We start from the raw sequence: 12,519 nt of genomic DNA on the forward strand, positions 1-12,519 counted from the left end.
GTGATGAGCACAGCGCTTTTAATATGTGTGAGCCATGATTGTTATACCCCATCTCCCACCCCACTGAAACTCGCCCGGTCTGATCTCTGAAACCCCAGTCTGCAATCTGCAATTCACAAGCTTTCTGGCATTTTCAGTCCCTTCACTTTTCCTGAATGTCTCTTGATTTTCTTTTGAAGACACTGTCTCTCTTTTGCAGTCAGAGTGGAAGCTGATTTTTCTCATACCCCACAACTCACTGTTTCTCTTTCATCCTTCAAAACTCCCAGGTTCAATGAAGAAATGTGAGCACCCTAGACTTCAGCCACTGACAACTCCAGCCTCTGGCTCGTGGTCTCACTGTGCCTGCCATCGTTCTGAGAAATCTCAGCATCCACATAGCGATGCATTCAGGAGCCTGTTGACTTCTAGGTCCATAACCTTAGCACCAACAATTATGCTTTCAGGGACCCACTACCTTGTGTGCGTCCATCACACCCATTTTATGCCCTTGCTTCTATCAGTGCCCAACCTAGATCTCATGATCTAGCACTCTGACTGTTCCTTGTAAAGACTCTTGAATCTCTTCCATTGATCTTGTTTGGTAAAACCCCAATCCTGGTTAAACTCAATTGTCCACTTACTCAGCACCAAGAAAAATACTGCAAGAGAAATTCACACAGTTGTTTTGACTGAGTCATTTCAAAAGTACAGCCACAGATGTCCAATTGGCACTCGACACTGCCAAATGATGCAATTATACTTCCATAGAAAATTAGATTTCTCTCTGAGAGATCTATTTTCTCACTCCTGAAATCTCCTGCATCTCTCTGGAGCTGATGACTGGACTACATACATCATAGAGAAAATATTCAAAGTCTAATTAGACCTGTCATTTCCTTCAACCTCAAGGAAACCCAGCTGTATCGCACCTACACATTCTGCCGTCCACACATCAGCCACAGTGGAAGAAGCACCCCTGTTCTGATCTAGGACAACCTTTCCAACTTTGCTGGGTTTTCTCAAGGACTTCAACCTTACAATCATCAAGTTCCGCTTATATGTTGGATACTTCTCATTAGCATACAAACATGCTAAAATCCTATCTTAAAAAATAAACAACACAAAAAGTAAAACAACCTCTGCCTTGATCTGTCGCCGTTACAGCCACCATTCTATTACTCTATTCCCCATCCCCAAAAGATTCCACTTTCTCATCTCCCCATGGTCCTCTTTTCAGCCCACTCCAATGGGCTTATGTCCCCACCATTGCACCGAAGGGGCTCTTACCAAGGTTATCACAGATCTCTATCGTGACAGAACCAATGATCAATTCCGTATCCTCGTTTTACTGGGCTTCTCAGCAGCATCTGGCTCCTTCTTGAAACGCTTCTCAGTTTTTCCTTCCAGCTTTCTGGCTGTTCATCTCCCCCAGGGGATCTGTCCTCCTCCCTGCCCTCTTCTCTTGCAGAGTTCTGTGACTAAACAAGTTCACACTGTTCCATGGTTTCAATATCCTTTTAATGCTAATGACTCTCAAAGGTCTCTTTCCAGCTGGAGTCTCCCCCTGAACTCCAGACTCATATAGCCAAATCTCCTCATCTTTTCATTCAGATGGTCAATAAATATAGTAAGCTTACATCACTGAGACTTCTCCCCCCAAATCGTTTCCCATGAAGCCTTTCCCATTTCATTAAATGGTAGACTGGGCCAACGTCCTGCAGTCATCTTGATGCCTTTCTTTCCTTCATGGGCTGCGTCCAGGGCTCTGTAAGTCCTGTTGGCTCTACCACCAAAATATATCCTCAATCCTCCTGCTTCTCATCACCTCCCTGCTATAACCTGCATCTCAACCACCACCACCTCTCACCGAGAGAGGTGTACTGCTCACCGTACACTTTAGTGTCCGTACCACAGGCTGAGTGATCTTTCTAAACGTACAAACCACATCATGCCACTGCCCATCCTCCACCCTGCGTGGAATCCCATTACTCTTAGACTAAAATCCAAATTCGTTACTGTGGTCACATGATCTGGACAATTCTTCGCCAGGACTGCCTCTCCTTCTACTCAATTTCTCATTCTGTGTATTCCAACCGCACTGGCCTTTTGTTCCTGGAGCACCTCACGCTCTTTCTTAACAGCCTTTGCATGTGTGTTGTTCTGCTTGAAAAACCCTTCCTCCAAATATCCATGTGGATTTTTCCTTGATATGTCATCTATCTCTCTGTGTTGGAATATAAATTCCTTGATGGCAGAGCTTCCGTCGCTTTGTTCACTGCTATTTCACCAGCATCTCGAATAATCCATGGAATGTAGTGTTTAATAAATACTTATAGTCTGACTCTCTCTTCTGAAACCTTGCTTGGCTCCTTACTACTTTTAGGATGGGCGTTCTGTTTTAGCTGAGCATTCCAGGACTACAACAGTGAAACCACCCCAACTCTCCAACTTTATTTCCTTCTATTGTTTAAAGCCAACTCTCTTCCAGGGTGAGAATGATTTTTTTTTTTTTTTTTAGTTTCAGGTGTACAAAACAAGATTATGATTAGACATTTACATACCTCACCTCAAAGTGATAACCCCAACAAGTCTACTACCCATCTGATACCGTACATAGCTATTACAATACCACTGACTACCCTCCCTATGCTGTTACTGTACATCCTGTGAATATATATATGTATGTATACATGTATATATACATATATATATGCACACACACATATATACACATATGTATTTAGTTATAATTGACATTCAGTATTATTTTATATTAGTTTCAGCTGTACAGCACAGTGGTTAGGCATTTATGTAATTTATGAATTGATCCCCCCGATAAGGCTAGTACCCATCTGACACCATACATAGTTATTACAATATTATTGACTATATTCCCCATACTGCATTTCACATCCCCATGGCTATTTTGTGACTACCCATTTATACTGCCTAATCCCTTCACCTTTCTCACCCATCCCCCTAACCCTTTTTCCATCTACTGTGTTTCCCCGAAAATAAGACCTAGCCGGACAATCAGCTCTAAAGCATCTTTTGGAGCAAAAATTAATGTAAGACCCAGTATTATATTATACTATACTATATTATACTAATATTATATTATATTATATTATATTATATTATTATATTAATGACCCTATTTTGCTATTTTATAGTAAAATAAGACCTGGTCTTTTATTAATTTTTGCTCCAAAAGACGCATTAGAGCTGATTATCTGGCTAGGTCTTATTTTCAGGGAAACAGGGTAGCAACCATCAGTTTTTCTCTGTATCTATGAGTCTATTTCTGTTTTGTTTGTTCGTTTATTCTGTTCTTTAGATTCCACACATAAGCGAAATCACCTTGCATCTGTCTTTTGCTGTCTGACATACTTCATTCAGCACAATGCCCTCCAGGTCCATCCATGCCACCGCAGATGTCAAGAACCCATTCCCTTCCATGGCCGAGCAATATTCCATTGCATATATTTTTTATTTAATTAATTAATTTTTATCTTAAAGAAGTCCCTCTAACATTCCTTGCAATACTGGTTTAGTGGTGAGGAACTCCTTCAGCTGTTTCTTATCTGGAAAGCTCTTTATCTGTCCTCCGATTCCAAATGATAGCTTTGCTGGGTGAAGTAATCTTTGCTGTAGGTCCTCATTTTTCATCACTTTGAATATTTCTGCCAATCCCTTCTAGCCTGCAAAGCTTCAGTTGAGAAATCAGCTGACGGTCTTATGGGAGCTCCCTTGTAGGTAATGAGTTGCTTTTCTCTTGCTGCTTTTAAGATTCTCTCTGTCTTTAACCTTCGGCATTTTAATTATGATGTGTCTTGGTGTGGGACTGTTGGGCTCATCTTGTATGAGACTCTCTGTGCTTCCTGGGCTTGTATATCTAGTTCCTTCACCAGGTTAGGGACGGTTTCAGTCATTATTTCTTCAATAGGTTTTCAATTCCTTGGTCTCTCTCTTCTCCTTCTGGTGCCCCTATGATGCAAATATTGTTACGCTTGATGTTGTCTCAGTCACCCCTTAAACTCGTTTCATTTTTTTGGATTCTTTCTTTCTTTTTGCCGCTCTGATTAGGTGTTTTCTGCTTCTTTATCTCCTGATTCGATCCTCTGCTTTATCTAATCTACTGTTGATTTCCTCTAATGTATTCTTCATTTCAGTTATTGTTGTCTTTATTTCTGACTGGTTCATTTTATGGTTTCTGTGTCCTTCTTTATAATTACTATCTCTTTATTGAAATTCTCACCAAGTTCCTTAAGCATTCTCATAGCCAGTGTTTTAAACGCTCTTTCTGATAGGTTGGTTGCCTCCATTCTGTTTGTTTCCATTTGTGGAGGTTTTTCCTGTTCTTTTATTTAGGACATGTTTCTTTGTTTCCTCATTCTGGCTGCCTCTCTGGGTTTGCTTCTATGTATTAGGCAGAACTCCTCTATCTCTCCATCTTTGCTGGAGTGGCCTTATGTAGTATATGTCCTGTGTGGTCCAATGTCGCAATCTCCCTGATTTCCTGTGCGTGTGTTCCAGAGGAAATGTCCCTTGTGTGTGTTATGTGTATTGTCTTGATATAGTTGACCCTGGATTGCTTTTGGTGTGTCAGTGAGTGGGATTGACTCCCAGGCTGACAGACTGTGAGGGTTGGCTTTATCCACAGTTTATATGAGTTGCTGTGTGGGGGACTGATGCCTCTGGTTTGGGTGTGTCCTTTGTGGGGTTAACCAGGCAGTGTTCTGGTGTGGTCGGAAGCTGGTCTCTGGGTGTGTTGTTTCTGGTGTCTCTTGGAAGGGGCTCCCATACAGGCCTATTTCAGCCTTGTCTGTGACCAGCCTTGGCCTATCTGGTAGGAGCTACATAGCTGTATGTGGTTGGTTGCTGCCTGTGCTGGACCTGGAGGCATGTGGGGGTGGCCTTGCTGTGAACTGAGGCTAGCTGTCACAGGTATTGGGCCCGAGGCTGCTTAGCAAAAGGCCCAGGACCCCCTATGCCTGTTGCCACCTGCCAGCTACCTATAAGGCTCCGCCGTTGAAAGAACTGCTTAGGTGCACAGGCCAGGCTGGTTGACCCCATATTGAGAGTGCCTGGTAATGCAGCCCTAGGTAGGTGGGGCTAGGTTCCAGGGAGTTACATGGCATGGGCAGTGGTTTTTATAAAGTTAATGCAGTTTTGGTTCTTACACTGGTGCCGGGCCTGTGACCACTGTGCAAAAATGCCCTGAAAACACCTTGGCAATCCACTGCTTGACTCGAGCTCCCAAATCCCTGAGAGCTGCCCAAGAGTAGTTGCAGCACAGGTTTTTGGTCACTGCCCAGCACCAAAAGTTTCCTGGGCTGCAGCAGGTTGTCCACTGCTTGTAAAAGGCTTCCACAGCTTGTGGGGCATGGCCAGCTGCTCCGTAGTCCAGAGTGTTCCGGCCGATGCAGTACGAGCTGTGTATGGCGGGGACCCAGGGTGTCACCAAGGTGGTGCGCATGTGTGGATTTTTCTAGCTCAATGCAGTCTCAGATTTGGCCTTTTGGGGGAGGGTTCAACATAGAAAAGATGGAGCCCTCCTGTAGGCTACCTGTGAGGCAGGCTCCACAGAAGGACAATGGCTGGTCCCTCCAGTCCTCGAACTGAAGCCTCACAACTTAGTCTTTCCCTGTATGTCTTGGCATCTTTCGAGTTGCTGCCTCTCCAGGGGAGACCAGGTGAGTGTTTACAAGCAAGTGAGTCTGTGTGCAGTCCCTCTAAGAGGGGGTCTGGGTGTCTAGACACCTTCAGTCTCACCAGGATGGACAGTCAGAGTCCTCACTGATTATCAATGCCAGATGTTGTGGGACTCCCCTTCCCTGTACAGGAACCCTTAGCTGGGGAGCCGGGTGTGGGGCTGGGACCCCTCCCTCCTTTGGGGTGTTCAACACTCTTTGTGGGTTTGGCGTCAGCCCATTTTGCATCTCCGCCCCTCCTACCAGCCTCACGGTGGCCTCTTCTTTAGATCCTAAGTTGTAAGTTCTTTAGATCTAAGTGATAAGTTCTGTTCAGCTAGTCTTCAGATGACTCTTGAGGTTGATTGTTCTATAATTTATTTGTAATTTTGGTGTGATCCTCGGAGGCAGCAGGCAGAGGGTCTACTTAACCTGCCATCTTGGATCTTCTAGGAATTCTTTTTGAACAATATCTTAGCTCAGCCTGTTTCCTCTGCCTATAGTGCCCTCACCATATCACTTCTTTGGTTTAAATTCCACACTGCTATCAAAGCCCAGCTTAAAAACCCCTGGGACTTGACACTCTCCTAGATCACACCAGCCCACAGCAATCTCTCCCTATTCCAAATTTCCTATTGCTCGTATATCTTTCACAAAGCAGTATACTACATCACTGGAGTCTTTTTGTGTCTGTTTTCTCTCCCCATTTAAATGTTAACACCCGAAAGAGAGAACTGGTTATACAATGTTTTGAATTTCCAGTACCCTCATAGAGTGGTTCACATATTCTGGGTAGGCATTCAATGTTTGCACATGAATCTAATGCCTATTCTAATGCTTCACTTGTTGTAGTCTATTAGCAGCTCTTTATTTACTGCTCACTGGGTTCCAGAGGCTGTGCAAAATGCTTCTGACATCTGTTTCATCTTTTCTAAGAACACTTTACAGATATGATTTCATCATCGCCATCCTTTTATTAATCCTACATGGTCCTCTGGCCGGTATTTCTGCGTTATTACCCTCAAAGGTTTATTTTCCAATTATTTTCTTATTCCAATTATGTTCTATCTTTTGAAATTCAGAATCTGAAAATTTAACAAAACTATAACTAGAGAAGGCAAATACAAGAATTAAAGAAGAGGCCACTAATAGAGTGCCTGAAGCCAGCATTCTCTGACTACAAGAGTGCCATCCTAAATCCAGATTTCACCTGGACATTTCTCTGCGAAAATCCCTTTAAACACTCCCCTTCTTTCAAGAAAAGTCCAAAATCCTTCTTATACATCAGAGGGCCTTTTGGCTGAATTCCTGCCCACTTTCTAGTCTCCCTTCCCGTTGCATCTCTCCAACTCCCCCCAGCCCACCCACATACGCACAACCTATGCTCTAGTGACGAATAACAGATTCTTCGTGAACATTCAATGCAAATATTCCCTCCTTTGGGAAGCCATTTCCGACATCCTTCCCTAGGTGGGGTGCATCGTTATTTTCTCTTTCAGCCACCATTGCACATGATACATAATAATTAGTGTAGTTACTGATTATTGAGCAATTCTGATTATTTACCAATTCTGAACTCATGCTAGACCCAGAGGCAATAACAACACAGTGTTTAAGGACGTGAGCTCTGAAGAGCGTGAGATCGGTTCAAATCCCAGTGTGTCATTTGTTTAGCAGAATGATCTAGGGCAAGTTACTTAAACTCATTACACCTCCATTTCTTCATCTTTAATATGGGGATTAGAAAACAAACAAAAAACCCTTTCGTTGAGTTGTTATAAGGGTTAATGAGACCATGTACCAAAAAAATGCTTATCTGTTACATCATAAGCCATGATTAAGTTCAAATCATAATTATTGTTATTAGACCTTTTTATATATATCATAGAGAATCATCCCCAAAACGCTAAGTGTTTTCATTATGTCCATTTCACAGTGAAAGAGGTTAGATGACTTACCCAAAGTACAAAGTCACAGAATTAGAAAGCAGCTAAGTTAGAGTTTAAATCCACACCACAAAGCACCGTTATAGCCCTTATGACTGTGTGTAATGTAATTGTGTACCCAGCTCTCCCCCTGGACAGGACGCTCCTTGAGGGTAAGGACTTAGTCATATTCATATCTTACGCAGGAAACGTTCAAGAATAAATGAACAAATGAATAGCCAAGGTAGACTGATGGCTGTGAGATTCCAGTCCTGGGAGAGGGGAGAAGTGGCTGGTGCTGTCACAGTGGTAGTAGGACAAGAGCCATCACCAGGCTCCTGGGTCACTCACTCATTGCTTCTATCTGCACGTGGATGAGGCTGTCAACATCCTCCTGCAGAGTCTGATGGGGCTTCAAGGGGATGGGCAGGTAGCCGTAGTGCTCTCGGTTGCAGAGGTACATCTGGATGCCTGAGAACCCAAGAGAGGGACAAAGCCAGCCAATCAGAAAACACACTTCTTAGTACTGTAGTAACAGCTCTGGAAAAAGAGGCTGGACTGTGGCTGATGCTGGGTTTGGCAATAAAATGGAACAAGTAGCTGTTTCAGGCACTGTCTGGAGACCTCAAAAATGCTCCTGTATTAAGAAAGTATAACACAGCATTGGGGGCTAATAAAAACCCTGGGCCATTCTTCAGCTCAGAGGAAATTGATTTTTTCTCTCTGAAGAAAAAGCATACTTGTGGCCTGAAATGAACACAAAGACATGAAGGGATCAAAAGGGAGGCAAGGAATTCCCATTCCAGAAAACAGAATAGAACACTGTAATCCACCTGCAGGAAATAACGAGAAAACGAGGAATAAAATGCATATTTGATATGAAAGCAAACAGGAAAATCCTGTAAGGCTGACAGATTAATGAAGTTAAATCTAAGCATACATAGAAAAAAAAAAAAAACAAGGAAATTAAAAATTCTCCATGACTCTCCTTGGTTTTGTTTCTCCTCTTAGCAGGCATGGATTTGGAGCCAACCAATGGACATGTAACGTCTATAATAGATTCATAGAGGGACAAAAGAAAGTCTGCATTTCAAGTCCTGTTAAGAAACTGCCAGAAATATGCCACAGTCCTCTTTTATATTCAACACTGGTCTTCACAGTCCCAGCTGCCTAACTCCAAGAGTTATACAGCATCTGTGTTCAACCAGGTAGCTAAAAATATAGGAATCAAGATGGTCTCATATAGATCCAGGAACTGACAGCCCTGACTAATGAAAAGATTTGCTTAGTTAAAAGGATGAGTCTGCCAATCTCTGGTCTATGTGTCCAAACTTCTGATTTGTTAATTGCTATAATCATCTACGCTTTCCAGAGAGAGAATTATCTGCATAGGGCTTTCTCTGTTTCGTGCAGATGAAACTTCCTCCAGTTAGCTGTATCACCTGCCAAATCAGGTGAAGCTGTCTCGTGGCATTAACAGAGAAGAACAGGAGAAGAAAAGAGCTTTTATCCTCCCCTTTGCTGAATCTGGCTTGAATCAGGGCTTGTCCACCAAGCACTGCCACTTCTCTTGCCTTCACCAAGCAAACTCATTAGCTCTGCTGTTTGCCCACATGAGTGCTTGTGGGGCACTTCAAACCAAACTGTCCCCTCTTGCAAAGTCATGATGAATTCAGGAAGTAGAAGGAAAATGATTTCATATTTAGATTGCCTCTCTACCCTAATTAGGTCAATCCTTTTACCACTCAACTTTTCCAAAGCTTCAGTAAGAAGGGGAGACGAGACCTAGCCAAGCAGTCCATCAAGTGTGAGGGGACAAGGGAGGCATTTTCAGACATGCAAGATCATAAATATTTACTTTTTATCACACACTTTCTCAGCAAGGTTACCAGATGCTGTGGAAGAAGAAGGAGAAGGAAGGGAGAGCACAAGAGGAAGATTATAAGCGACAAGGAAGACCTGGGACATAGTAAAGAGAAGAGTCAATGCAGAAGAGAAGAGAAGGGGGTCCCCGGTTGAGAGCTGTGGCACCACACAGATGAGAGTATATTAGAGACTCCAGAAGAGACATCTTCACAAACACAAAAGGAACACCTGATAAATCTGACCATTCCATGAGAAGTTTTAGACAATTAGGTATCAGTTTTGGATTGTATTAGTAATAATAAAACTAAGCCAAAAAAAAAAAAAAAAGGAGGCAATTCTTAAGTTAGATAAGAAAGACAAACTAACCATGGCCTATAAATGACACAGCTCAGAATTAGGTTCACATGATTATAACAACCAACTGACTATTGCGCTATCTTAATTACCACATAACTATATCGAGAGGACAGGGTGATGGAAGAAGGTGTTTGCATGGAGCGGGCAAAGGAAGGACAGCGAGCTAGCTCCTGGTCTTCTATAGTGGAGTCAATAGATTATTCCTAAAGTAAAACCAAAAAGCAAGACGAAGCAATATGAGTATGTTATTTAGAAACATGGGTGTAAATATTATACTTGTATCATCATCTGGAAGTTAAAAGTGTTTGACTTCCAGAAGAGGAAACTGCCAGCTGCCTCATGGTTCAGTGCCTGGGACGCAGTTGGGTGAGGCAGGGTCTCAGTGAGTCAGCACGGTGCTGCAGCGGAGCTCACAGGCCAATCAGATTCAGATTTGGCCTGAGAGGGCGGGCCCAACACAGTAAAGATGGCGTCTGCCTGCGGGCTGCATGGAAGCAGGGCTCCACACAGGTAAAATGGGCACCATCCCGCCAGTCCTTGCCTGAAGTTACACAACTTAGTCTCTCCCAAGTCTTTGACGCCTCCTGAGTCACCATCCTTCCGCCAGAGCCCAGGGTGAGTACCTGCGCGGGGCCCTTTAAAAGGACATCTGGGTTTCCCACAGCCTTCCGTGGTACCTGGGCGGTTGGAATCCCCACTGATGTTCACAGCCAGAAGTTGTGGGGGCTCTTCTTCCTGGCGCCAGTACTCTGGGCTAGGGAGTCTGGTGTGTGGGCAGGGGTCCCTCTCTCCTTCGTGGGGAACCTCTGTAGCTAAGATATCTCTCCCGATTTTCAACCGCCACATGGGGGTTTGGGGCCGGCCCCACTTCGTGTCTCTGCCTCTCCTACCAGTCTCCATGTGGCTTCTTTATATCCTTAATTATAACAGTGTGTTCAGCTAGACTCAAATGGGTCTCCAGGTTGATTGTTCTGTAATTTAGTTGCAATTTTGCTGTGTTCATGGGGTGAGGCCAGCACAGAGTTTATCTATGCTGCCATCTTGGATATCATAGGTGTTTGTTGACTTATTGATTATAACCATTCTAACAGGTGTAAAGTGATATCTCATTGTGGTTTTAATTTGCACTTCTCTGATTATTAGTGTCATTGAGCATCTTTTCATATGTCTATTGGCCATCTCTATGTCTTCTTGGTGGAGAAATGTCTATTCAGGTCCTCTGCTCATTTTTTAAATTGGATTGCTTGGTTATTTTTGGTGTTGAGTTGTATGAGTTCTTTATAAATTTTGGATATTAGGAGAGCTTTTTTTTACTCCTCCAAATGATAGTCATTCTTTCCTGTTTTGACTCCTGACCTATTCACAGTTTGTACCAACGATGTAACCCTCAGCTTTCACTATTTCAGAGCTATTAGTTATGTTTCCACATGTAAAGGTTTTATCTCCCCAAACACAGAGCCTAACACAATGCTAGGCACAAAAGTCATGCCTAGGGCACTGATTCTCTCACCTTCCTTTTCTACCTCTCTTTTCCCCAACTGAATCACCAAACAGCTTTGGGCCTTAGCATCTGCTTTCTGTGTTCGGGGAGGAGCTATGAGAAGTCTGACCAATAAAGAATGAAGGCTGAGTGAACAGGCCAAGCAAAGGGCAGAGCTGAAACTTTCCTACCTAGCCTGTGTCACTCATCCAGCCCTAAATCTAGTTCTTGGTTTAAAAGAATTTATCATAATAATTTAGTGCATGAGTCACAATAATGCCTTGTTTGGCTATAAAGGGGGACTCTGTTAAGCAAGCATCATGACTGTATGTTAATAGTTCACTTTCTTGGAACATCCTCACTTCAAGCTCTGAAGCACAGGGACTGGCACAACTCAAAGAAATGAGAAGGTCCTGAGTCTGCTTCCCATCCTGGAGAGGTCAGAGTAAATCACAGACCAAGGTGAAAGAAGCAGTTTCCATTAACATCGACACAAGAACCTTCTTGAAAACTTCCAATCCACATGAGACTAAGAAGCTTGCTCTTGCCCTGACACAGGCCTAAAAAATGCCTACACCTTGCCAAAGGGTCTAAATGGCCCTAGCAGTTAAGAGGAAAAATCAGCCTTCTTTCCACATTTCCACTAAACAGTCTCACTCCTACCAAGTCCACCACAGATGAGTGGGACACCTGTGGGTTTAAGGATGGTCTGATGAGTTGCAGCTTGAATTGGCATTAGCATTCTCACCTGCCGACAACCTGCTTCAGCTACCTGGGCTGTCTGCATGACCACATCCACCCTAACTAATTTAGATGAGCACAATGAGTTTATTCACCATCTGCCTGGTTCCCAAACTCACTTTGGCTAGTGATTAAGTGTCATATTTCTGGCTCATTGATAATGGGACCTGATTTCTGGCAGGAGGGTCTGAACGATCCGGAGAATAAACCTTTGCTTTAGGAATGTCATGTATCTTCCTGTTGAACTGCTTTAGTGAATTACGTCCTCCCTGACTGCACGTGCAGGTGACACATGAGAAATGACTTACCTTCCTACTGACTTATCTTCTTCAAAAAGCCTACAGACTCCACTGGAAACTTAAGTCTGGTCTTTGCTTCCAGACTGAGGACTGTGGCATACATTGCTGGTTGCCTCCCCAAATCTGCCCTCTCCTTCTCCTAGAGTGAGAGAATTGGGGCTCTATACTTCATAAAG

General features: G+C 43.4%; 1 protein-coding gene across 2 annotated transcripts in view; it reads right to left on the reverse strand.

Moving 5' to 3' along the window:
• COLGALT2 (collagen beta(1-O)galactosyltransferase 2) overlaps positions 1 to 12,519 on the reverse strand; it is an 86,296-nt gene that overhangs the window by 18,342 nt on the left and 55,435 nt on the right. For both annotated transcript variants that reach the window (XM_019739235.3, XM_019739073.3), the window contains exon 6: positions 7,952 to 8,071. In XM_019739235.3, the coding sequence (XP_019594794.2) occupies positions 7,952 to 8,071 (120 nt within the window). The remainder of the gene's footprint in view (positions 1 to 7,951; positions 8,072 to 12,519) is intronic.

This window comes from Rhinolophus sinicus, chromosome 11, assembly GCF_057876585.1.
Source record: "Rhinolophus sinicus isolate RSI-liver-muscle chromosome 11, RSI-T2T, whole genome shotgun sequence".
Taxonomy (NCBI): Eukaryota; Metazoa; Chordata; class Mammalia; order Chiroptera; family Rhinolophidae; genus Rhinolophus; species Rhinolophus sinicus.